General features: G+C 40.5%; 1 protein-coding gene and 1 non-coding gene across 2 annotated transcripts; both read left to right on the top strand.

The window, feature by feature from the left end:
- The first annotated feature begins 524 nt into the window (after positions 1-524).
- On the top strand, positions 525-738 carry LOC141952826 (small nucleolar RNA U3). The gene has a single exon (XR_012631773.1). It is a non-coding gene; the product is annotated as a small nucleolar RNA U3 (small nucleolar RNA).
- Positions 680-26,662, top strand: TEX14 (testis expressed 14, intercellular bridge forming factor). The gene is made up of 32 exons (XM_074890097.1): positions 680-710; positions 1,186-1,300; positions 1,581-1,746; positions 2,493-2,626; positions 3,290-3,371; positions 3,819-3,949; positions 4,754-4,867; positions 5,304-5,427; positions 6,211-6,389; positions 7,546-7,697; positions 8,503-8,693; positions 8,904-9,058; positions 9,388-10,348; positions 11,057-11,163; positions 12,311-12,390; positions 12,948-13,214; positions 13,775-13,875; positions 14,193-14,360; positions 14,943-15,036; positions 15,740-15,830; positions 17,146-17,208; positions 18,304-18,431; positions 19,236-19,426; positions 21,032-21,083; positions 21,609-21,680; positions 22,490-22,567; positions 24,097-24,214; positions 24,408-24,503; positions 25,481-25,599; positions 25,945-26,009; positions 26,096-26,264; positions 26,607-26,662. Exons 1-32 carry the CDS (start codon positions 680-682, stop codon positions 26,660-26,662), a joined length of 4,650 nt encoding a protein of 1,549 aa, XP_074746198.1.

Here is a 26,662-nt window from a genome sequence, read left to right as displayed (position 1 = left end):
TAGCGAGACGTTTTGCCTTACAATGGAATAAAACTGCTATCTCGGTCTGGGGTGAGCCTGGCTGTTGCACACCGGGTGACGAACCCGGTTGGAGGGACAGCACGGGGCGGTCGGCAGAAGCTGCTCGCTCCTGGCACGGAGTCACCGAGCAGCGCGGGGGGGAACAGCGGTTTCGGGGGCCGCGTGGCGTCGCGTCACTCGTGTCACGGCGGCCCCGGGGAGCGCGACCGAAGCGTTGCCCGAAGCCCCCAGTGGGTGGGGCGGTGGCGGAGAGCGGCGCGTGTGATTGGTCGTTTTCTGGGCATGATGCAAATGAGGGGGCGTGTCCCGCCGATCGTGCCCGCGCCGCCGTCCCGTGGGGCGCGGGGCCGCCCCGGGGGTCCCGGGTGGCGGTTCCGCGGGGCGGGGGCCGGGCGGGAGCGCGGGGGGGTGTTGGCGGCTGGCGCGGGTGGGCGAGGCGGGGTGTCCGTGTGTTAGGGGTGGGTGCGCGGCGGTGGGGCGGCGGTGTGTGGGGGAGTTGTGTCAGGACTATACTTTCAGGGATCATTTCTGTAGTCGTTGACTAGAGGAGAGTGATCGTCCTTGTCCGGCGTCACAAGCCACGAGGAGGAGCGAGGCGCTGTCTCCTGAGCGCGAGGCGGGCGGGCGGCGCTGCGTGTGCAGGAGCCGCCCGTCATCGATGACCGTTCGCGGTTCCCTTGTTGGGTTCCGTGAGGGAGAGAGCGCGGGCTGAGTGGTTTGTGGCCCTTTTTTTTTTTAATGAGGTTCTAAAAACAGATGAACTTTATTTGTCTATGATAGGAGGTGCACAGCAGCTGTGGGTTCAGATCCAGACCCTGATTAAAGTAACAAAATATTCACCTATTAATTACTGCTTTACAAAAATTTAGTTTTCTATTAAAGCAGTCCTCCTGTGTTATCTGTACTCATCCAGGTTAATACTTTGGCTCTGATACACATCCTTCATTTGAAAACATCACGGACTAGCAGCGCACCCTTTGTATAGAAAGTTACAAGAAAGGGTCGTTTGCTCTTTTTTTCCATTTCCATTAATATCATTATGTTTTCATATTTCCAGTATCTCAGAGGGAATTGACAGTCGGTTTCAGTGTTAATGATCTGTTGCCTTTTATTCATGGTGGGGGGGAACAAGCGCTTGCCTCATCATCTTTTGTTTTCTTGCAGGTATTTTTGTTGATGTAGTAAATTCCATGGGCCAAACCTCTCTCTTCACTGCTGCGTTACTAGATCTTGGTAAAATAGTGGAGGTGCTGTTGGATTATGGCTCAGATGCTAATCAGTTAAGTATAAAAAATTTTTTTTTTTCTTAAATTGAAATTTGCATTGAATCTTTTAGTGGTTTTGGTCAATGTAATACACAATATTCACTGTATATAAATAGATGCTTAAGATGAATGTTGCTATTTTAGCCTCAGAGGTAAGTAGGTGCCTGATTTTCCTTATTTCATGGTGTTTGGCAGTGCATAAACATTCTAGGTATGCTTCTTTTTTCCCCAGAAACACAGCTGGTCGAGTGTAGTAGGGGTAGGTTGACACATTTCTGCTTTAATGTTCCTCAGTCGCTGCTACGATGGAAGCACCCCAGTCCATGCAGCTGCGTTCTCAGGCAATCAGTGGATTCTTAGCAAGTTACTGGATGAAGGAGGCGATCTGAGAGTACACGATAAAGATGGAAGAAGTCCTCAGGACTGGGCTATGTCAGCCGCAAAAGAAAGCGGTGCTCGGGTATGTGTGTGTAATACGTGTTGAATATGTGCTAGGTATGGGCTGACATCTTCATCTTAAAGTGAAGAAACTTCAGCATTCCGGGGAGAAATTCTTGGCTTTTCCGTGTTAGAACAATTATTTAACATTATTTTTCAACATCAATACTGGTATTTTGAAGTCTTCATGATTCAGATTTTTTAACTAAGGTTTTGCTGAGGTGCAGGGGCGTGTCTGTAACTTGTTAGGTCCTTCATGTGTAAGTGTGCAGTGAGGAGAATGACAGGCCCTTGTTTTTGGTCCCCGATGTATGTAGCTTGTTTGCACGTATGTGCAATTCAGGAGTAAGCCTGAAGTAGTTTTCAGGTGTGTCTCAGTCTGTGCATGAACAGTGTCAGGAAATGTGTCGTTTTTGCCAGCGTGGTAGCAAAATGCAATAGCAAGAAGGCTTATTCATGACTGCAATATTGATTTAAAACTCATAATACTACTCTTACAATGCTCCGCTTAAAAAGAAACCTGACATTACAACTTTCGGTGGGTGAATGTCTTGAAAGTTAGTCATCTAGTGTTTGAAGTAAGCTTTTGCTTACATTTTCATGTAATTGATTTTCTTCAAGTTTTTCTGTGTAACCATTTCTTGAAATGCCTATTTAAATACTACAAGTAACTAGTTATTTTCTCAGTAGTCATGATCTATTACTTTAAAATGGTTTACTTTGCAGTTCTGAAGTAATTTTGTTGTTTTTTCCCTCCCCTCCCTCTAGATGCTGGAATTTATACAGCGTTGTACATTCCACATGCAGGCTGTCGTTCAGAATTTCCCCTCTGATCTCAGGAAGGTTGGCTCATCAAAAGCGCTGGTCTGCAGTCCCTCTAGATTCCGTAGTCTTGTTCAAGGGTAAGAATATATTTGCAAGTACTGAGGGACTGAGCCACAAGGACTTTTACTTCCCTATTCTGTTATCTTAAAATTAACATGCTTTTGTTTCTTTTTGATAATAGCAGATTTAAAACTATTTTGTGTTAGGAATGATGGTACTTCTTGTTTCTCTTGTGAGAGTTCCAAATAGAAACTTGATAGTTGTAAACATCTGTATATTAAGAGATACTCTTGAAATCAGCAATACTAAGTACTGGATTTTAATAGTATTAAAATGGTGGTAACATGAAGTAGTTTCTTTCTTGATCTTTTAAGGTCACTGCAAATCTTTTCGGGCTGTGTTTCCAACCATTTCAAGAGCTTTTATTTCAAATACAGGTTAGGAAAAGCACATACCTGTGAACAAAAAGCAATGCAGGATGCCTGTATATATTTATATTTTTTTTTATTTGCTGTCTTGCTTTAAACAAATACATATCATAACAGTGTATCTAAAAAGTTTTAATGAGTTACACAATAACTTGGAATTTCAGCATCCACGTTACACTTTTTGTGTGGGACCTTGTCAAATGCAACATTTGAAATACATGGCTGTTGCAAAATTTCTGCATTTTTCTCTTTTGTATTTTACTCAAAGCATTGGCATATTAGTTACTCATTGCTTATGTTTTTGATACTTAGAAATGTTGACAGTCCTCTGGGTAGATTTCTAAAAGGTGGAGCTAATGCAGCCAAGAACATTTACAGCTTTGGTTTTGGGAAGGTAAGATGCTGTGCATAATAGTTTTCTAATGGTATTAGTAGTTTTTCAGTGTTGCATATTTTTCGCAGTAATTGCCCCACCTGTGGTATTTTTGATTTTTAGTGCATTCTTATCTCTACTGAAATGGTGGGAAAAAAACGTGGAGGGGGCAAATATTCAGGCCTTTAGTCATCAGCAGGCCCTATCAGAGGAAGCTGGTTTGGAACAGGCCAAAGAAACTCCTGTTAAACGTCACCCGTGGGAGTTTTTAATGACTGTTTCTGCTTTTTGTCCTTTCAGCTTCACTAACAAGTGAAGCTTTTGCCTCAGACATCTTAGCGTTTCATTTTGATGCTTTGGCTGATGCTCCCACTGCAGTGATTGCACTCAGGTTTTTCTTGCAGCAGATGTGACAGATCTTGGGAACTCTTGCATGTTCCTTTTGGTTATGCCCTGGTGGTGTGTCAGTTTTATCTTGCAGGCAGCGGACATCTAGGGTACTTGGCATCTCTCCCTATTATTGGGGAAAAAGACGTGGTCCAGGCAGATGATGAGCCAACATTTTCTTACCATGTTGGACCGTACATGATCATGACAAAGTAAGTGGAATCAAAGGGATTTTAGCCCCTCTCATGTGTATCTGTTACTATTAAGCTGCAAGTTGTTGTACCAGATACGTCGTTTGGATAGTTTTCCTTGTCTATTCTGTGTTCATCCACTGCTTTCTGCTTGCAACTTGTTTTCTGCAGTCCACTGACTAATATCTTTTTCAGGCTCCCTTAACACCTGTAGGTTGTTCTTGTCCTTTCCACCCAATTAGGGTTCTTCATCGATAGTGATGCTTCAGTACTGATTCCTTTTGTGGTGGGAAATACATTGGTGGGGTTGCACAGATTTAGTCCTTGTAATTGTAGGGACAGACCTCAGGCCTCTGGATATGCGTGTCTGCAGCCACTTCCTCAAACCTCTGGTGAAATGAGAGTTGCAAGGGCAGATGGAGCTTTTTTTTTTTTTTTTTTTTCCTTTTGTATTGTGTACCAAGTAGTTCTGCCTCAGAGGCATCCAGAAAATTGACAAATGGGTGATTTAATCTTCCCAGAGCTCTGGCTTGTATCACAGTGGGCTGGCCTGTAGGGAAAGGAGTTTTAGAGTGTCCTCGTTCTTTACCTTGGGTCACGAAAGGGTGGTGTCTTTGGACAGCAAACCCGTCCTGCTACATCCAGTCTTTAACAGGAGGAGAATTTATTGTCAATTTGAAAGAGCCAGGATCATCAAAGTAATGTTACTAACAGCAGGAGACAGCACCAGAGCATTTCAGAATTACAAAATTATTTGAGGTAATCCCATAACTGGAAAAAAAACCTGCAGAAAGCATCTCATAGAAATTCCTCTTCTCCTTGTAGCTTAATGTGGGGAAGCAGCAGAGTTACAGTGAAGGAACTCAGCTTTGAGCCCCATCAGAACTGTAGTAAACTACGCTTAGCCGATCTTCTCATTGCAGAGCAGGAACATAGTAGGTAAGAAAGGATGTGCAGTAGCCACAAGTGCTCCAGGGGTTTGGGTGTCTCCAGTGCTGTGAGGAGTGGGATTAACCTCGGGATGCGTGTTAGGCTGTGGGTGCATTTTACAAATGAGAAATACAGATCTCTCTCTTCTCCTGTCTCTTCCCACTTCATGTGCTCCCCCTTGGATAATACAGAAGAAGATGGTACTCTCTTGTACGTCTGGATGAATGCTTCAGTGCACATTTTTTGGGTGGCTTATTTATAGATTCTCCTAGTTGTGACAGTAAGCATGTTTCCTAAATGCCTCCTAACCTACAGTTCTTTTAAAATTTGGGGTATTTTAATGAAAAGTTAGAAGCGTTCACATTTTATTGATAAAAACATCTAGAAGGGCAGGACTTTTAGTCTCAGATTTGCCTTACAATTTTTTTTTCCTCTCCCTTTGCAGTGAACTCCGTCATCCTCATTTGCTACAGCTGATGTCTGTTTGCCTGTCTAGTGACTTGGAGAAAACCCGTTTAGTATATGAAAGGGTTAACTTTGGTTCTCTGTACAGCATTCTTCATGAAAGGGTAATTGAAATACTTGTTTTTAAAATAGGAATTAATTGAGAGGAAGAAGTTTAGTCACTTTACTCAAAGAACAAGAAGGCAAAATCATCAGTCTGCGTATCCAGGTTTCCGTGTCATTGTGCAGTATCAGATACTCCATGTGAGCTGGTGAAGTCTGTAACTGACAAATCTTCAGTTAATGTTTAGGTGCAATTGCATTGATTCTCTTGTGTGGTGTCAGTCTTAAAGTGGCTGCCGTTAAACGCAGTCGAAGTTTTAATCTTCTGCATGTGGTTGTATACTGCAGATGTGGTGAGACCAGCTTTTGCCCTTGAATATTTGCATGTAGTACATTGCAAACTGCCTGTGTATAAAGTGAAGGTTAGAATTCAGTTGTGTTTTTTTTTTTTTTTTCCCAACTCATCTGTGTTTTATTTTTGTTGTTCAATATTTTCGTCTTCCTTTTTTGTAGTTACGTTGTTATTTTATTTCTTTAACTGAATGCAGACATCTAAGTTACTGGAGAAATTGCAGTCAAAGGCAAGAAATTTGAAGAGTTCATTCTGCTTCAGAGTGCATGTTGGCACAGTCAATATCTTTTTTTTTTCTTAATTACTTTTTAAGGTATTATTAGTTGGTTTGGTATTGAGAACGAATGTTACTTAGCAAGTGCAATTCGTCTGACTTTTACTACAGTATGTTTCATGTTTGCTTTCTTTGCCTTCTTCTGTACAATAACAGTTTTCCTCTTCGTCAAGCTGTAAAGACCTGCAGTGCAAATTTGGTACTTCTGTTTTCTTCCAGCGTACAGAATTCCCAGTACTGCACACGGAGACGATTTTACATGTGCTGCTTCAAATTAACGACGCTTTGCGTTTTCTACACTCCCGTGGATTTATCCACCGTTCAGTTACCTCCTATGCTGTTCAAATCGTTTCTTCTGGTGAGGCAAAGCTGTGCAACTTGGAATACATGATAGAGAGGTAAAGAACTTCCTCACTGTTTCTGTGAAAGGGACAAACGCAATTCAAGTCAAATTTAGTGCTAAATTCTGCTGAAGTGCCCCTCTTGATGACTAGGGACTCCTGCCTCTGAGTCGGGCAGCAGAGTTACAGCAGTGAAGAACTCCACATTCTTGCTGCTCAGGTACATTAACTTTGCCACAGGCAGTATGGCAAGTTTCAGGTGGACTTAGTTTCTATGTTGTATCTGAAAACAGAAACTAGTAAGAGAAGTGGCTCTGTACTGGAGTATAAAAATACCATCACAGAGAAATAGAGCCCAGTCTTACAGAACAGAGATGAAATTCCTCTTTGAGTCACTAATTCTGAAACAATTTAAGTCTCCTCTTGTTATACTGAACTTGTGCTTATGGAGGCTTACCGAAATTGGTTGAAGATTCCACACCTCAGTGAACTGGTAGTAATTAAGTGCCACCCGTGAGAAAAAGAGTATTCTTTTTGTGAGGCACACCATTCATTTAATCTAGGTAAATTATTATAGACATTTTTTACTTCTTTCCTGTAGCGCAGTCTGGTTAGAAAGGAAATGGCTGGTTAGACTGTAAAGAAAGAGAGTAAAATTGATAATAAAACAAAAATTTGCTGATGGTAATGTCCTGAAAGGAGCAAAGATACTTCCTAACCTCCTTGCACACTCAGTTTGTTAATAAATCTTGGCGATTTCTTGGCTATTTCAGATACAGCTTACTGTGAAATGAATGACAAAAAAAGTATAATTACTGTGAGGAGGAAGCTATCTTCTAGACGTATGTATACATTGCAAAATAAATGTTGACAGGCTAGGTGACAGCTTCTTGTATTTTGTCTGCACTCAGAGAACACTGGCCAGAGCTAAAGGATTGTTTGTAAAATTCCTATTGGGAATTTTCCAACTTTCTCTGATTTATTTTTTAGTGTAAATTTGTTAAAGGAGGTGTAACATCTTTGCTGTAATGTGCCGAAATACATTTATTGGTGTGAAAATATTACACATTTTTATTTGCAGGTATACTTTGGACCTTTTAGGTATTTAAACTAAAAGCATATAGAACAAACTCAGGTGTTTAATTCCAAAAGATGCACCTTCTAGTTGAGTGTGCTGTATGTCCCGTTTTACAACTTCTTTCCCTTTATACAGCAAAGATGGTGGAGAACACAGTGATCTGACACGTCTTCCTGTCCCAGTGCAGCTGTATAAGTGGTGCTCTCCTGAAGTAATCCTCGAAAAAGTTGTCACGGTCAAATCGGATATCTATAGCTTCTGTACAGTCATGCAGGAGGCCTTGACAGGTATATCTATAGGTTTAGGCTTTTGTCACTGGGGTAACCCACTGGATATTTTCAACACCGACTGTCAGCCCCCTGACGTCTGTTTAATTCCCCTGTCTGACTAGATAAAACCTTGCTGTGATGGTTGTACAGAGTTAACTGGGAAAAGGAACCCTCCAGGCAAGAAACCCAAATGTTAACGACAGTACCAACTACTGGAAACTTTTGTAAAATGTGATCAGAAAACTTAAAATTGCATAACTAAGGGGTGAGATTAATGGTTGCTGTTAGAGAGATACAAGTTTGTGTATGGTGTTTCTCTGCTGTTTATCTTTCTTCTATGAGGACAGCAAAATGTTTACTTAATTCTTTGCAATGTGCAAAACAAGCCTGTGCAGCTTTTATCTTTGATCACTGCAATAACTTACAGATAGTGTGTTGTTATTACAGATAGTGTAATGTATGTTTTGTATTGACTTTGACTATTTTGACAGTGAAGTGGGATAAACACCCTAAAAATGAACCCCTCTATTAGCTGGTTGGTAGTGAAGAATCCAGAGCGTGGTTTACAGGGTAACTGTCCTCTAGTGTCCTCTAGAGATCGCCATCAGCTCCCTTTAAATCATCCACTGCTGAAATAAGATGGGGAGGAGATGCCAGACTGGACTGAGTGCTCGTTTGGTTCGTGACAGTAGTTGTAAATTAGGGAAAGTGCAGTCAGTAATGCTTCAGTATCGGATTTTTTAAATCTTTTTTTATTTTTTCTTTATTTTCATTAACATCGACACGCAGCTTTTGAGATAAAGTCTGTATTTATGTCTTGCAGAGACCCCTCCCTGGAAAGGTCTTGAAGACTCAGTTATTAAGCAGCTTGTAATTTTGGGACAACAGTTAGAAGCAGATGTCAGACTTCCTATGCCCTATTATGGTATCATAAAGTCAGGGCTAGAACCTAAACAGAAGAACCGCTCCTTGAAACTTCAGGATATTCAATATATACTGAAAAATGACTTAAAGGTGAATTCCAGGATTGTAGATTTTCATGTATTTGAAACAGCGGAGTTTTGTGTCCATTCAGATTCAAGCTGTTCTGCTTAGATCTAGGTGGGAGGCAATCTAAACATTGAGTATCCTGTTCTGATCATGGAGACAAACCACCTTAAAAGAGAAGGTAGAGACATTGAACTGTCAAATGTAGTTGTCTTTTACTCCATTTTTGTATTACAGGACTTAATGAAGTCTCAGACTGCTCATGCTGATGAAATGTCGAAAGCACAAAGATCCCCTGGTTTTGAAGATGTGAACATCTGTTTGGCATCAGCTTTTAGCTACCAGAAGAGAACACTGGAATTGCAGGGAAAAGGGATAGCTGTGGGTGGTGAGTTTCTTCTGTCAAGATGTCACGTGTCCTTCACTTAGCATGTTCTGCAGTCCGTACAGGTCTAATATAAATAATTAAAATGCAAGCACTTAGATTTTATGACATAGTTTGAAAATAGAAAGCAGTTAGCTTTAGATTCTAGCTGCCACCCTAATTGTTAATGTAATCTCAAGACTGTAAGTCTGGTTAATATTTGAAGTTCAGGCACACTGTTTTGTGCAGAGGTGTTAAATGCTGCTCATGTAATCTCTAAAAGACGTTAACTCCTAAATGTATGAAAGCAGTGTGTGGACAAATGACTTAACACTTAAAATCAAATTTTCCAGACAGCTCTATTACCCCAAGACACTCTCTTTTTGCTGAGGAGAACAGTGCTTTAGTGGACCAGGAGGCATCAACCAGTCTACAGCCAGTTGCACAGGATGAGAATTGTGATGTAGCTGCTGAACCTCAAACGACCCTCAGTGTCAGTGACGTGGACGACAGCCTCTGTAGCTTTGAAGTCAATGAAATCATTGCCAGTTATCCAGAACTTCACGAAGACTTCCTGGAAGAAGGAGCTGGATTAGGTCCAACTCTAAAGGATGAAAAAAGGCAGCAAAAGGAAGACGATAAGGCTACCCTCAGAGACCTGTCTGCGTCCCCTGGAGCGCACCCTGAGGAAAAGCCAGGGTGTGAGGAAGAAACCTTTTCAGAGTCAGGTACAGAGTACACTACAGAAGAGGAGGAGAGCGTAAGTGAGGCACAGGTGAGAGGAGAGGCTGGGAGAAGAACAAGTAGTTTGTCCCCAAGTGAGCAGTACATCGGCAAATGTGTCCTTGATGTAAAGATTATACAAAGCATGTTGCAGCAGGCAGCAGATTCCCTGTGCAGAACAGAGGAGAAACTGGACAAATTAGAGGCCGCTCAAAAGCAAAAGAACCTACTCCAGGAAGTCAGAATGAATCAGCTTTCTAAGCAGGTTTTTCAAGAAATACACTGGAACAGATCTGATGATACTTCTCAAAATACCAATAGCCCTTTTTCTGGAGCTAATAGTTCTTTATGGAAGGCTGTAGGTCCACCATCAAGGGACTACATTCCACCAGTGATAACACGTCAGGCACAAGGAGCGTTGGGTGGAGACAGTTTCCAAGCTTTTTCAAAGACGGCAAAGGAAGTGGAGGCAATTCAAAATGAAAAGTGGGAGTGCTTTCATGAGATGAGTAAGAGTAAAAATGAAAACGACCCTGATGATCTCAGCTTCAGCGAGGTAGAAAGCCTGGATGATCAAATGACCCTAGACCGTGAGGTAAAGTGTTGAGCGGGTGACTATCACTTCTGTATTCCTCAGCAGGTAAAGAGATGTAGTTATGGATGGTGTCCAAGAGGATGGGTGAATCTCTTTTAAAATATGCCTACCATATGCATTATATATAGGAATGAAAATAGTCAGCTTGACAGTGCAATAGTATTATTTTTTCTTTCTCCTCAACACCGCCCCCCCCAGCAAAATACTAGTCCAGTGGCTCAGGAGGGAATAAAATCCTGTACTGAAATGGAGATGGGACTGTCAGGGAAAAGGGCAAGCAGAGAAAGATTTTTTGTTTGTATACTTAGTTATGGAGGCCTAAACTGTCATTAGTAAGGGCTTCTAGATCATTTTCATTATTAAATATAAGTAGTTGACATGCTTAGCCTGAAGAGGAGGAGAGAAATTCATGTACGTATCTGCTGTAGGAATGATCGTGAGTCATTTAGGTCCACTCATTCCCCCGGGAACTACATGTTACGATAGTCTGCCTGCGTACATCTGAAACCTGCTATAAATCCAGGGCAGAGTTTTTACTAGGCTAAGGCCTGGAGTTGTCATCCTTTCTCATAAGCAGTGCTACTGAAATATAACCTAGGGAATAAAGTTTGCACGGTCCAGTTCTTAGTATATCTCAGAGACAGCTCAACTAGTAATTACCAGAATGCCCGATGTGTGCTGAATCATGGCTTGTTGGACTCATTTCAGCATTTACTCCCACGTGTATCTGTAAGATGCAAAAAAAAGTTCAACTTGCAGTGTCAGAGAGGAGGTGATTCACATTCTGCAGCAAGTGGAAGTGGAGAAGAGAGGTGGTGAGTTTTGATCGTATTCACAGAAGAGTTAATTCAAGCAGATTCATCTTGATACAGCCACTGTCAAAAGTAGACACGCTCAGGATCAAGGATGGCATTAAATGTTTTTTCAGCAAGCCAAAAGCCATCTGTCCAATTAGGACTCAACTGTGAGTCATTGTCAGCTGCCGAGCTGCCGGGGTAATTGCTGTGACAGGGCAGTTACTTCTAAAGAGGGGTGTTCAGACAGATTCCAAATGCCTCTCTGATGGACGTCAGTCGTCCAAAACTGGAGCAGTGCTCGAGGAGAGCAATCTCATAAGTTACTAGTAAGGGTGGTTCTGCACAGCCTCATTCAACTCTCGCTAGAAATACTTTGGCTTTCATAGGTGTAGGACTAGGACCTATGTTAGGGGCTGTGGGAGCAGAACAGCTTTGCTAAACCCAGTGACAACAGAGCATATGTTACTTCATTATGTCTGCTGTGCTTTTTAATGTTGTCCTTTTGTATTTCTAAGTATGGGTGGAAAGTACATGTTAAAAGTACCTGGCAAAACTTGTGCAAATTAGTGTATCTTACTAGTTGGAAAGATGGGGAGAGGCACCTCCCTTGCTGTTTGGGTCAAATCAGTCGGGGAAACTGTTGATTGATGGCCCAGTTGGATCAGCAAGACCCGCTGGTAAAGGATGTACTTGGTTAGAACGTAAATATGTCAGCTGCTGGCATCTGCTTAGATGGTCGAGCGAGCAAACTCTGGGTTGGAATTGGGTTGGTAGTAGGGTTGTTATCTAAGTCTGAAGTTCTGAATGTCTCCAGTTGTCCACTGATCACCTTACTGACCTGAATAAAATGCATCTACATAGCATTCACTGGCTGCTAGTGTTTATGTAGATACATCATCTGAAGGCAGTTGACAGCTTTTGAAATCTAGATTTTAATGTACAGCTTGCCTGGTTAATCTATAACAGACCTAAATAACTGTCTGTGCTTTCTAAGCTTGTGACGGCTCAATCTGCTAGTTCTGTTGGGTTCTTAGAACGTGTGTGCTCTCAGCCTTTTAATTAACAGTAAACCAACTTCTAGTCTTTTACTGACTGGGGAGAGTACTCAACACGATACACTTGTGTATTAACAGAGTTTGATGCATTTCATAATGATTTATTATAGGAGCTATTTGAAATCAAGATCTGAAATTTACAGTACAAAAATAAGTGAGGAGAGAAGGATGATGCAATCAGAATGGAGGAGTAAGTAAATCAGTGTTAACTCGGCATTAATGTTAGCAAGTCTTACTGCAGTGCAGTGCATTAAAACTTAAGACATTTTGTTACTAAAGGTCTGTGTGCCTTAATTGCTGAAGCTCTATTAGGCTGTTCTTGGATGAAAACCAGATGAGTGGGATCCTGTGTCTTGCACGTTCAGGGCATAAAGTAATCACAACCCCATTAAGATGGTTTGATTATAAAGCTCAAGGAATTTCTAGCCCTGTTTGGGGGGATGTAAGGGAGGGACAGCCTATGGATTTAGTTAGGGTAGTGTAGCAGTGACCAGTGGATGGCAGTACAGGCATGAATACTAGAGAATGCAAACTAACAAAAATTGTTCTTGTAAAGACTTGTCCGTATCAATTTATGCAGGTTTTAAGCTTTCCTTAAAATGGAAGTGTTTAGCTCTTTTCATGATAAAGGGGTTTACAGGCTATAACTTTAGCATTTGCAAGTCTGCAGACACAATGAAACCCAGGGAATGCTTTGAAGGTCCAGATTCTATTGTGTGAACCGGCAATTTTGTTCTTTTTGTGTAGCTGAAGTAAAGCAAATGGCCAGAAAAGTGGCCTCGGGACAACTAGAACTCTGCTCTCCATATCCAGCCAGTGAATGCACATCTGAAAGTGAAGCCGAGAGTGTAAAGGAAGCCTTTCAACATGTCACTGTTCGAGTGCAAAAAAGTCAAGACCAACAAAGATACAAGTGGCAGACAGGTGATAATGTTGAGTCTTGGGATGTGAGCAGCGAGGATAGATCTAAATTTGAGGAGAGTGATGTGGAGTCTGCATTCACAAGTTCTGGAGGTAAGTGGAAAAACAAAAAATAATTTCTTCTCTGTTTGTCTCAGTCCATTCCCAGCAGATTTCAGCTTCTGTGATTTTGTTACAATAATTGTCAATTTTATCTTCCAGAGTCTTGCCCCCAAAGCAGGTCAATCACTCAGTCACTGGTGAACATAAATAATAGGCTAAGATGAGTGTTCCATGTTAATAGGTGGAGGTAACACCCGTGAGCTTGGAGACCCTTTGTCATCATTGATTACCATGTATCAGCATGGGAGACCCAAAGCTTTCAGTGCCACAAGTCTGCTTTCACACTTTATTGCTTTCAGTCGGGCTACAGAGATGCTTATTCTGTACCAGCATAGTGGGTAGTGCTTTTGCAGTAGTTACAGATAAAGGAACAAGGAAAGCCTTACGTGCCTAGATTACCAATGTGAGCATTTAAGTGTCGTCATTTCTTCATGTTCCTGACAGACAATGTAGTTTTTCTGTCTACTCTCATTGATATTCCGTCAGTGGTTCAGATCACTCACTTCATATTACTTTTTGCCTAATAATTTTGTTCCATTCTGACATCCTAGGGAGAAGTTGCCAGTCACCATCTCAAGATGAACAAGCAGAGTCTGGAATAGCCTTTCATAAGAAGCCAGCCCCTCCTCAACAAGTTGCAGATCTCTCTAGAGTATGTATGGTAATCCAAGAGATCTGGTTGCAGCTGGTTATCTGTAAAATGGTTTAGCCTGGTCTCTCCGTGTTGCACACTGAACTACCACAACAGCTGATCTCAGTCGTGATCTGACTAACAAATCCTCCATTCTCCCCTTTTGTTTTTGTTTGGTTCTATAAACCATCATGGTAATGTAAGGAACAGGAGGTAGGTTGAAACACAGAGTGATCAAATATCACTTCAATTTGATGCACTATTAACATTATTGACTAAAATATATATTCTGTAATAGAGAGTGGAGAAAGCATCTCAAGTGATGATGTCTTTCACAGGGGCATTCAAGGAAATTACATTGTTCCTTTAATTCATCTCCTGATGTGTCTGAAGAATTCTTGTCTCCTGATCCTGGTTATTTGCTTCCTCCTACTAAGGGAAGTTCAGAACTAGAGCTAAAAATAAAAGAAAAGACAGGAACGAAGTCTGCGTCAAGAACTTGGGACGTAAGTTATACCACATTTGGTTTTATTACGCTCCCATTTGATTTGAAGAAGAGTTCTAGAAAATGGGAGAATGACATTTTTTATTTTTTTCATTTGAAATAATATCTACAAATAAAGATTTGTGTAAAAGCAAGAAAACTCTAACCCTGTTCCTTTAAAACACACCCCCTGCCTGAAAAAAACCCAAACACAACACCAAAACCCCCCCAAAATCCCCAAACAATTCAAATGCCACAAACACCCAGACTCCCAAAACACCAGGGGCATGTTTTCTTAATTTGTTTACTAGGCAATTACATAATCTGTGGCTGAGAAAAGTTTTAGGCAGTTGATCATATCAGCCTTTCCTTCACAGCTCTATCAATTATAGTACTCAGTAGTCTTAAAACAATCTTCATTAATTTCTTGAAGATTCGAAACTCTTGTATGGACTGTTAAATCCAGTCCATGCTGTTTGCTGATAAGCTCTTGAAAAGTCTCCATTCTGATTATTGTGAACATCATCCTGTGAGAGTTGTCCTACCTTTCACAGCTTGCCTGTGAGAAATTGAATTCACTTCCCTTTTTTTCCCCCTGCTTCAGACCTCAGAGGCTGAGAGCAAATTAGAAGATCCTTGTGGAGGACTTTTACAGAAACAGTTACCTGAAGATGCAGTATTGGGTATTCAGGTTTCAGGTAAATGTGCTCTTTTTTTTTGAAGGTACTTTTGTGTCAGGGAGATGGAGTCTTGTTGCCCTTACATTATTGTCAGCAGCGCTCCTGTCAGAAGGCTGGAGCTTGAGTCTTCAGGGTCACTTGGTCTCATTCCTCATTATTTTAGTGAGAGGTCAGGACACTTGGGATGTTGGAAGACAAGGTTTGGGCATTGCAGTCACTGGAATGTTGTTGAGTGCAATGATTGTGTACTTGCTGTGTTTCAGTTAAAAAACAAAACTTCCTTGCAACCATTTTGTTTTTACCCTGGGGCCAAGTTTAATCTTTTTAGGCAGCTTGCTGTGGTGCTGGAAACTGAACGAGAGTTGTATTTACACATTAATATCCTTACTGCTAGAAGGATCTTGAGCTTAAAAACTGTAAGAGCTGACATTGTGTATGTGCAGAATAATGGAAGGATCATCGTTGTTTCTCTAGTCTGTTGCCTCTCAGCTCAAATTTGTAAATGTTGTGATATTCCCCAGTGCTTCAGTGGTTGACTGTCTGGCAGCTGCGGTATGGTTATGAAAATGCATCTTTAAAACACATTTGTCTCTTGACAACAACAAAGGTCACAAGAACTAAAAAATTTAATAAAGTTGCAATTTCCTGTTCAATGAGTTGTGTCGCTTTCTTTTGTACTTGCAAAACCCAATAACAGGGAACATTTGTTATTTGTATTCAGGAGGAAAAATACTACTCTGCAGCACAGCGGCACAGAACTCTGGCAGTAACACGCTAGGAGTGAATCAACTCAGCTATATGCCTGTAGCCAGGTAGAGAGACTTATTTTCGTTACTTTAAGCATAAATTAGGTTATAAAGTGTGCTCTCTTTATTAATTCTGCTTATATATCTAATATTCAAATAAGATGCCAGTGGTGTTTTTTAATGATTATCTACATACCATAGTTCCTTGCCAAGAAAATACTAAAAGGACTTTCACAGCTCTCATGGGGCTTTGTCTTTCACAGTGCTCAGGTTTTGTTTTGGGGTTTTTTTGCTTAATGAGGGAGCTAAAATAGGAAAAATAAGTCATGTATATATTACAGTTCCTTTTATACTGATAAACTACAGCCTTAAACAGAGCAAAGATAATTCAAATTAAGGCTTCAGTCATCTGTTTTAATTTTGTTGTGCTTTGGTTTTGGAGCTCAAGTGGCATGAAGATCATGCCTTTTCCCCTCCTGTGGGAACAATCCGATGCAAGTACACTCACTGTATCTTGCCTGCAAATAACATTAGCCCATGCTTGGAGACTTGCAGTCTCAGCTGTCAAACGTGAGGTATTGATCCAGTATTTTTGTAAATTTTATATTCTACTCGTATGCAGAGATGTTGGCCAGAACCCCCACCTCATGCTGCAAGGACTACTTTGGTTTAAGGAGAAACAGTCCTCACCCTGAAGGTCTTGCAGCAGTGGCTTTCAGGCCTCCTCGTAGCTCAGCTTCCTGTGTGTTCCTCCAGAGTTAGCTGCTGCTCACTTCCTCCAAGTGTAGGAGTGAGAGCTGCTTTTACTGTCTTGTCAGTGTTGTACTCTCTCCTCTCCACTGGAGGAACTGAGTTAGCAGTGTCAAAGGCAGGCAGCAAGTGTGTAAATACTTGGCCCGTGATGTAGAAGGGGATGGGTTTGGGTGCTCCCTTCACCTAGGAATTGAGCTTTTGCCAGCAGGACAGAGAGGACTGTTGCTCTCTGACCATCTGACTAATTCCCCTCGAATGTCTCTTTGACCTTGACTGGTGGTGTTAAGAGTTTGAGAGAATAGCTCACAATGCAGACCAATCAAAGGATGATAAAGCAATGTAGTGATGTATATTTGTAGATTTTTATTTAGCTTCCAGTTTTATTTTGAAACTGTCAGTTAGAAGTTTTCTCCTTACCAGATACAAATCCATAATGTGCTTAAAATGGCATTTTTCTCCTAGCACTTTCCATCTTCTAAGATTCTAAGCAAAAATTATTTATGAGCTGCAGTCTACCTCAGAGAGAAGGTAGTCCTTTAAACTTTTTGAGGGAGAAGAAACTAAATACATTTATTTTCATAATTCTCTAAGAGGATCGATGTATATCACTTTTCTTCCCTCATTCCAGTGTTGAAGCAGCACAAGAAGTGATACCCTGGGAGCCACAGGAAGAGTGCAAAGAAAAAGATGTGTAAGAGCCACCGACCGTTTTATATCAAAACTTCAGCAAGTTGGTCATTATCATTGTAAAAGTTTTCTGGTGATGCAAAACAGGAAGATGAGACAGACCAAAGCTGAGGAAGAGAAAACTATCTGAAGTATTGAAAGAATATTTTCTCGTGATAAATTGGGAAATTAGTATAAAAGAGCTATCGCATACAGTTGTCCTTACCTTGAAATGTTTTCATATTCAGAAGTAATTAATTTAGTGTTAATCTGGGTGTGCTTCTTCACGTTAGAGTGTTAGGATCCCTCATTTCTTCTGTCCATATTACACAGAAGAAATAAAATTCCTTTAAAGAGCAAATTGTTAGTATGTAGGTAAGTACATTTTATTACAAAAATAGTATTGTGATTGAGATTCTCAGGAAAAATTTGCAGAATAGGTTTGTGACTTTACTAGTAAAGTTATTTTCTTGTTACAGATAATGGAAATTTGCATAGAAATTACTGATTTGGTAACAGTAGACATCTGTTCATTTCATGGTCTTCTGAGGACAGTGTAACCCAGGGTATAACTGCAGAAGATGTTGGTTTGCTTAATATAATCCTAGTCCTGCAGCCATTTAAGAATTTCTGTAACTGGTGTGGACATTGCTGCCTGTGCAGATCTTTAGCAGTTTCAGTTTATCTGAGTAATTCTTTTAGAGACTCATAAGACCTACATTTAGTCTTAATGGATTGTTAATTTTTGTTAAACCTTGAGGTCTTCCCTTGGCTTTGGAGAGAGTTTTTACCTAGTGGTTCACGTTTGAAGTTCTTGCCCTTTCTGGAGGCAGTTTCCTGAGGTTGCTTTTGTAGGAGAATTATTAAAATTAAGAAATCCTGTAAGGAAAGGGAAACCAGATAACTAACCTTTTCTGCCTCTGCAAGATTATTGAAGATGGTGATCTTTAGCCTTCCAAGAATTCTGTGGGAAGTTTTCAAAGGGAATGTCTGTCTTCCTTCTGGAAAACTAGATAAGACTGAACAAAATTAAAACTTAACCTGAAAATAGCAGAATTTAGTGATTCACAAGTGTAAGAAGTGGCTATTCTAACTGTCAGAACATCTTTCAATACTTCAGATCAGTGACAGATATTCAGGATTTGTCGAGTATCCCCTGTGAGCAAGAGAACTACTGCAGGGATATAGATTGTAAAACGCCCCGAGCGAGTCACGTGCCAGCGAGCTTCAGCACTCCACTCAGCTCAGGTAACTGCAGGGAGGGAAGATGGAAGGACCAGTGAATTACTTATAACCTTTCTGTGCAGGGAGTCAGACCCTTCTGCCAAGACTTGCTAATGTAAAAGTCATTGATGGGAATCATGGAAACTCCATTCGCGTAGTACCGATGCAGAGATGTCAGACTTGGAATAAGTCAAGCCTAGAAATGTACCTGTTGTTTGCAATCTCATTGTTTTGGTCTGAATAGTTACAACTTTGTAATTAGAGCCTGCTTGGTCTGAAGAAATCTCTCACGTAGAACTAAAGGAGAATTTATGGGGACACAGCTGAAAAAGCCACTATCTGAAAGGTCTCTCAAAGAGATTTATGTGGTAGTTAATGGTGGCCTTCATAAATCAGAAATTGTTTTAGACATTTAAAATTGGAGTGATACATACAGATTTTCGTATTTTAAAGCCAATGTAATAAGCACTTACTTGTTTTGAGTGTTGATAAAGTGAGCTCAATGTTTGTTGAACATAAGTGTTGTTTAAGAGCAACGAACTATCATTTGCTTTGTACCTTCATTAATTTGGTGTAACACAGTAGTTGAAATTTCTCACTTGGCAGAGTTTTGCATAGATAATGTCTGAGGTGGAACTCCTAGGTAATCAGTTTGCACTTCTGTTTAGAGATCAGCTATGGACAATAATTTCTTAGTTTCCTGTGCCTGTTCAAGTACAAGAAACTTCTCTCTGCTTCTGTGGAAATGTATCCAAGATACAAAAAATCCAAAAATAATTTCCCAGCTTTGCTCTTTGTCTTTTTCTTTTCTTTTTGTTTTAATTCTAGAAGAAAAAATTCCAATAGCCTTTGAGAAATACGGGCGCTGCCATGAAGTAGCTTCAGATTCTTCCTTCTGCAGTTCTGAAGAGATCTCCTCTTCAGTGTCCGGGACGTTCACTACAGTCTGTGAAGGGGGAAGGAGCGCTGAAATTCCCCCAGTTCCTTCAGGAGTTTGCCCACCTGAATTAAATGAGCCTGTAAGTCTAGAAAATTTACCTTATATCAGCCATTTTAAATTTTTTTTAAAAATACTTTTCCTTAAAAGAAAAGCAAGATGAGAGGCACAGAAATACTCCTAGGTTTTTGTGAGTATTTTGGAATCTGTTGACATTGACAAAAGTTCTGGCTGATTTCAAAGCAGAGTGTGCCAGTGATTATACAAAGAGTTGGCTTCCCCTTGCACCTAATGGTATGTAACTGTTGGCCACCATCAAAGTGGCCTTGCCTGCCCTCCACCCCTTCCCTGGCTGTAAAGAATTGCCATTTCCCAGCACTGGATCTGGTAATCTTGGAACACCGAAGTGGTAAATATCTGCAAAATGATTGGGTAGAAAAGGTGTGTTTTTGTTGGGAGATTGGGGGTTGATCAGTTGGTCTGGTGAGGCAACAGCAGGCTGCTTCGCTGAACCGCTCTGAATTCACAAGGGATTTGTGAATTGGGCTTTTGACTATGTGTAAGTGGGGAAGAAACTTCAGTGAAAATAAATCCAAGGGCATGTGTGTTAAAGTATGTAAGTTTTCATGTGAAATTGAAGAATTCTCAAAACTCCGTGGGGAGGGTAAATGAGTACATAAATGAGTCGTTCTCTGAGGAAGAAGACTGAGGTGGAAGCCTCCATCTAGTAGTTTGGAAGCAAGTGAATGTTCAGAAAGCCTTTGTATTAGGGGATTAAGTTTGTCCTTTTTATGCACAGACGTGGCACAATGTTATCAACTTTGTTGTATCAAAAAATCCTCTTTGGAGTTCACAGTTTCCAAGGTCACTGTAGTGATTTGCAGTAATCTTTTTGGAACTGAAGGTGTTCTGGAGCCACAGCATTATCTTAACTGTCTTTTTAGAGAGTTATATATAAAATAGTTCCCTTTATGCCTTTCTTATTGTTATTCATTGATGGAGTTGTCATTTAAAGATGAAATTAGAGTTTGTTCAACCAGAACAGCAGTGACTACATTCGTTGTCGTCGGGTTAGGTCTGTGTCTTTCTGCTTGTGTAGCAGACAGTTGGAATTCATTAAGCCCATTAACAGTGCAGTGCTGCCTTGCCTGGCTCAGCAGAGATACTTGATTGTGTCACTTTCTTGTCTAAAATCTTATTCTAGGATTAAGTGCATGAAGCACCCACTTCCCTTTTGAGGACAATGAGGATTGGCTGTGATTACAAATTCCTGATTTTTGGGAGCTCCTTTTGTGAATAGGTGTGACTGACTTTTAGTAAGTAAAGATTTAAAGCAGAGAATGGGAACTTAAGAGATGTTGGAACTGCCCTTTCAGAGATTTTCCTGTCCAATTGTGCATACAGAGTGTTGAAAGGGATAATTATGTAGCTGACAGTATCTTATGGCTGGCTAAAAGATGAGTGCACAGCAGCCTAGGCAAAATTTGTGACACATTTGGCTTACCTGGATGCTACCTGGTTTCATATTCTGAACTGATTGAAGAGCTTATTTTGAAATTTAATGGTCAGCTAAGGTTTTAATTAAGGTCTTGCCTCATTTTGGATTTGGTGTATTAAAGGGGAGGATTGAAGATCAGCAGTTGTTCAATTTACTTTCTTGTGTTCTGTTCTGTATGATCTTACACAGGATGGGTTGCCAGTAGTTGCTTCATCCTTGAGAAGCACCAGGAAGCCATCTGGTAGGTCTCTTAACCCAGCCCCAGTCCAGATAGAATGATCCATAAATGGAGAAACAGATTTGAAAAGAAACTTTGCAGTTTTCCTTCTCCCTCCTCCTCCTTCTCCCTCCTCCTCCTTCTCCCTCCTCTTTTTTTTTTTTTTTACCCCCCCTCCTGGGCATCTCTTTTTACAGTATAAATAGCTTTGCACACAACTGCGTATTGCTAGTGGTAATTAGGTTATGGATTTTGTGTTTGCACCTGCAGACTAAGAACTCTGACCTCTAATCAACCTACGTTTGAAGTGTAAATATTACTGGCCTAAAATGTGCAATACAGGATTGAGAGCTGAATGTGCAAGTCTAGCTTTAAATTATTTTTCCATTATGAAATTATTTAAATATTTGATAAAATGTGAATGAGCCAGACTTGTGCAGGTTGATAAATGAAATATGTCAGCAAGATGCTGTCATAGTGTAAGCCTATATCACAGTTATTAAGGATTAATACTGCTAATTAACTAGAGTTCTTTTTTTTCTATCTCAGCACTCTCACAGGCATCTAACCACTTCAGTGATGAGCTGCCTCCACCAGCCCAAGAGCTGCTGGATGAAATTGGTAAGAGGCACTTCACCCAAAATGGTATGAGGCTTGCCAGCTGTGTTCAATCAGGATCTCTCCCAAATCATTCACTGCTAAAGTACACAAGAGCTCCCAAATTAGTTGCAGTCAGGTCAGTGATTAGGAAGTTAGGCATCACAGTTTAATCACAATTCAAATGGCTGGGAGTTAAGTTAGTCCTTGAAGTTTCTGCATTTCATGTGATGGTTAGTTGCTGCTGCTGACAGCAGCTAGCTTACTGAGTGCAGATACCATTTAACATTGAGATGAATTTTGTGTAGACTGAATTTTTCAACGGTGTCCCAGAGCAATGCATGTTCTCCATTAAAACAGATGCAAGCCAGGCAGCTGCATCCCTCAGGTATTTTTGCAGAGTTTAGTCTCAATGATTTACTCTTCTTTTTGTAATCACATACCTCTTCAGACAGAACACAGTGTAAAAACTCTGCATTGTTTTCACTGGTGTGTGTTACAGAAGAATTTGCTTTGGTTCAGCTATAAACTCTGTCTAAACTAACACCAGACACGGGGATCATTAAATATGTATAGGTCCTGTGCTCTGTTAGAAGTGAGGCACCCAGACGCATTCTGATCTTTTTATTTCCTCATTCACCAAAACAAGAACATGCGGAGACTGGCATCAAGTGAATAAATGATGGTCAGAGACAATTTGCAGGATTAATATGTGAACTAATTCTAGATTATGTAAAGGTTTGGATGGATAAAGTATTATGGTACTTCAGGTTGTATAGAGTCAATTTGCAAGGAGTATATAGCTCAATAAGGAAATATGCTGGTTTTAACAGAATATTTAAAGCAGCAAGATTCCACCACTCAAGGCTTTAAAGAGAAGGGATTGTCTGACTGCGGAGTGCAAATAAATGGTTAGTTGATATAGTCCTAACGTAGAGATTACAAATAGAAAATTACTTTTACGTTGCTGTGAAATTACTCTGAATACTTGTCACTGTATGTTCAGCTGTATAATAAACTTCAATTTTTAGCTTTTTTTAGTATTTGTGGTTCAGCAGAAATTTGAGAGGATTCTCCCTTTCATGGTAAGGTTATATGCAGGGTTTTCACAAATAGTAACCCCTCCACCAGTGTTTGCTGTCTTTCTCTGTGTATTCACTCTCTAAAGTCTGTGGGAATCTGGTGTGGAAGGCTTGTGGGTCTGAACTGTCAGAATTAATCTTGTACTTTGTTATGCCACTGTAATGTGTGCTGTGTTCAAGCACAAGTGACGAAACCCACAAAAGGATAGATGGGGGGCAGCTGATGTGAAATAGAGCCAAAGTTTCCTTTCTGGGAGGGTGGTTCAGTTGAGAAAGTGGCCAGTGCACACCGACTGCTTATGTTTCTTATTCACCATAATGAAATAAAGCCTCTGATCTCATAGGGGAAGAAAATAGCATCCACTGGGGTAATCAATATTATATTTCCTGTTCTGTTACAGAGATACCAAAGATAGCAGTAGTGAGTCTCTGTGCTTCTGAAACTGCAAATAGTAATAAGTGGGAATAATTTTTAGATGTTCAGCAAGTAATGTCAGAGGAGCAGAAAACCTAAATCTTTATAGGCTCTACATTTGTTTCCAATGAGTCAGAAAGTAAAGAGCTGGGTTTTTTTTTTTTTTTAAAAAAAAAAAAGAGACAAAAAAAGAAAAAAAAAAAAGGCAGAACATGAGTTAGTCTGTAAAAAAGCTAAATAGCATAGTCACTTGAGAATGATACTGGCACTTGTTTGTGTTATCCTACAGCTTTGTTAGATCTTTTCCCAGAGGAGAGAAGCTACTGTGACTTTATTCATAGGAGTGTCTTGGTTTTAGGTGGTAAGGAATGCAGCAGCCTGTATTGCTTGCTGTTCAGTCACTGTGGTTTTGTTGTATTTGCATAAAGTACAGCTATTTCAGACTCCATTTTTGTGACAGCCTACTGCTTCCTGCTTATCATAGCTTAGCAGAAGGTGGCTGAATATATTCACATGCTGTAGGGAACAGAACTTACTGAGATAAGTCTTGGGGGGATATCATTGGATTTTGCTAAGTAGGGTAACAAAGCTAACATCCACAGGTTTTCTTTTGATTTTTCTCCCATATCTAGGATTGTAAGGGGAAAGATTAAAGATTAATTTCCACATGCATTTTTCATTTTAGCATGAAGCAAAATGTTCAGTCCTGTGAATCTAAAAATGTGTTATAGTAAAATATTTATCTAGGTCTTGCTACTGGCCACTTTTGACTGTAGATAATGTGAATTTGCTTAACTGGTAGAAAATCAGATGACTGAGGAAAGAATAATTGAGAAGTGGACAACTGGAAGTTTCCCAAGTACAGTAAATAAAAACATATTTTAATTTCTTTATTGTCTTCCTTCATACCTTTGATATTAAAATCTTTCTGTTTTGTGAATAGGTCCTGATCAAATTAAAATGGAAAACAGAGAGTCAAAAAAGGAATCTGAGAGAAATGAGAAGATAAATCATAGTTTATGCATTACAGAGTCATTTAATCTAGCAGAGGAAACAGAAAGGTATGAAAAAAGGGACAACAAGGCGTGTTTGGCTTTGAGTTATGAAGATTTAGAGTAATGGTTCCAGTATATTTTAACAAGATTCAGTGCTTACAGTAAGCCAGCTTAAGAACCCTGATAATTATGACTGTTTTCTTTTAAAATGTGTAGTATTAAACTTGCCAGCATCCATTTTATATCTTTTATTCGACAGGGCTCACTCTACTCTTGATGATATTTTAGAAAGAATGCTCCATGCAGTTCCTGGAGATGAGGAGATCCAAGAGGAGCCTCAGGGACATGCTTTTGGGTTAGCTGATAAAATATATTTATGAACAAAGTATCAACTTGTTTATGTTCTGTGTACAGACCTGTGCAGGGCTTTTTCTGAAAAAGGACTGTCACTGCTTAGAGAGTAGTGTGTCAGGGAACTGGCCTGGAGACATCAATCTGAACTCTCCATACTAAATTGAGAGGGAAAAGAATGTTTTGTTAATATAATTTCCTGTAGGTGGAAAGCAAATACTTCAATAGGCGTGGAAGGCAATGCATAGTCGTTCACAGAAATCAGAGATAATTTGATGGAATGGCAGATTTTTTTGAGATGGAGAAGAATGTATGTTAAGAGAACAGAATCATGAAAGCTCTTTAGAAAAGACTTTAAAGAAGAGTTTGGGAAGATGGTTATAATGTCATGGCAATATAGGAGGAAATCAAGAAAATGGCAGAAGTCATATATACATCACTTCAAGGAAAATGTTCGTAGCCCAAATCACTTTTTTCCTCTTAGAATTAAAGATCAGAGCCTAGTAACTCTGAACAACTCCACAGTAAATGCCAGTAAAAGCCATTCCTAACATATATCTTACTAAGGAACACAAGATACTCTTGTGTGTGGCATCAGGATCTTTTTTTTAATTGAATACAGAAGGCAAATACCATGATAACCAGGAGGATCTTGCCAACAGGGCAGACCGATTCCTGCAGTAGATACACTGCCATGTTCATAAACGGCTCCATCCAAAGCCCATTCACCCCTGTAGTCCGACTGCATTTATTTAACACTGCTGTGTAAGGAATCATTAGAGTCAGCCTGTGGATGTAAAGCTAAAGCACATCTGTGGTCTTGAAGGGGAGAGGCAGTTTGTTTGGGGGTTGGAGGGGGCAGGTGCCCATTATAGATCAGGGTAAAAATCAAAAGGCATCAAGTATCTCCAGAGTGCTCTGTATTCATCCTGTCTAAAAATACAAAAAATTGGGATGATGTACAAAACTCTGTCGTTCAAGGGCTGCAAGCCTGCAAGATGCAGAAGATGCTGGAAGGAAGGAGGGAGTAGAGGAAGGCGGAGCCGGGGCCGGCGGCAGAGCGCCAGGAAGTTGTGCAGGGAGTTCAGAAGGTCCTCTTGGTCTGTAAAGCTACTGGGTGCTGTGCTGGGCAGTATCACACTTACTGTATTGTTGGCACTGGATTTGTCGAGCTTGCACAGGCTAGGTTTTTTGCTTTTCTTGATTCCCCCATCTGGGTGCCGTTTCTACCCTGTGCTTTTGAAGGAGAGGAGTCCGCTCTAGACTTAAACTCTTCAGAAACACCTGAAAATTACTAATTTCTGGGGGGCAGCTGAGATTGCCAACACTGTGGGCCATTTGCTGGCGTTGTGGAGTGTCTCTCTCATAGAGAGCGGTTTCGTCTACTGACTCAAAAGCACTGGAAGACTCTGATATACTGCACCTGTGTCCTGTTCCATGCTCAGCCTCTCTGGCCTGGGCACCTAAATGCTCCTGCTCTAAGGACTTTGGTTCCTGTCAGCATGGTTTGGTACGTACCTGTGAGGTGTGTGCTAATGCCATCAAATCCCTTAAACATCTCTTTCGGTCTCATCTCCCCCGGCTTTCCTTTAATAGAAACTAAAAGTAAGGAAGGAGACACAAGATAAAATAAAAGTGTTTCCTCTGTTCTGTAACTCCACGTCTCCATTAGGAACTGTCAAAGCTGACGGGTATTTTACAGCTAAAGTAAAAGGTTGCCATTTTCAACAGTTCTCAGTTAATGATGTTTCTTGTTACAGGAAGGGTACTGATATACTTGCATTAAGTTAATGTGCATTTAGTGCTATGCAAAAACTGTGAAAGAACTGGCATTTTGTCTGGAAAGAAAAAGGCAGTAGCTTTTTGTTTTCAGGGACACGTTTTGATTTTACAGTGTGTAGCACAAGATGACCTAAAGGAGGCTGATCTTCAGTGTTGTGGGCATTTAACGCTTCTGCAGCAGTCAGCTCTGCAACACATTTTGCTCTCCACTTCGGCACTCAAAATTTGAAATGTCCCAAATCACTAGTTACTTCTGGAAACGTTGGCAATAATTTTTAAACCTAGAGATCTGACGGTAACATCATTGTGCTTGTTCTTTGCACAGCATTAGCATATGTGACCCTGTTTTCTGTCAGACTTCTAGAAGAACTGAGCTGGTAG

This window comes from Strix uralensis, chromosome 20 (genome assembly GCF_047716275.1).
Source record: "Strix uralensis isolate ZFMK-TIS-50842 chromosome 20, bStrUra1, whole genome shotgun sequence".
Classification (NCBI taxonomy): Eukaryota; Metazoa; Chordata; class Aves; order Strigiformes; family Strigidae; genus Strix; species Strix uralensis.
Note: the sequence above shows the minus strand (reverse complement) of the source record. Positions and strands in the feature narration are given on the sequence as shown.

Coding starts and splice junctions, on each gene's coding strand:
- TEX14 (XM_074890097.1), top strand. CDS start 680: ATGACCGTTCGCGGTTCCCTTGTTGGGTTCC. Junction 3,372..3,818: donor ACAGCTTTGGTTTTGGGAAG/GTAAGATGCTGT, acceptor GTGGTGTGTCAG/TTTTATCTTGCAGGCAGCGG. Junction 22,568..24,096: donor CTGCGGAGTGCAAATAAATG/GTTAGTTGATAT, acceptor TTTTGTGAATAG/GTCCTGATCAAATTAAAATG.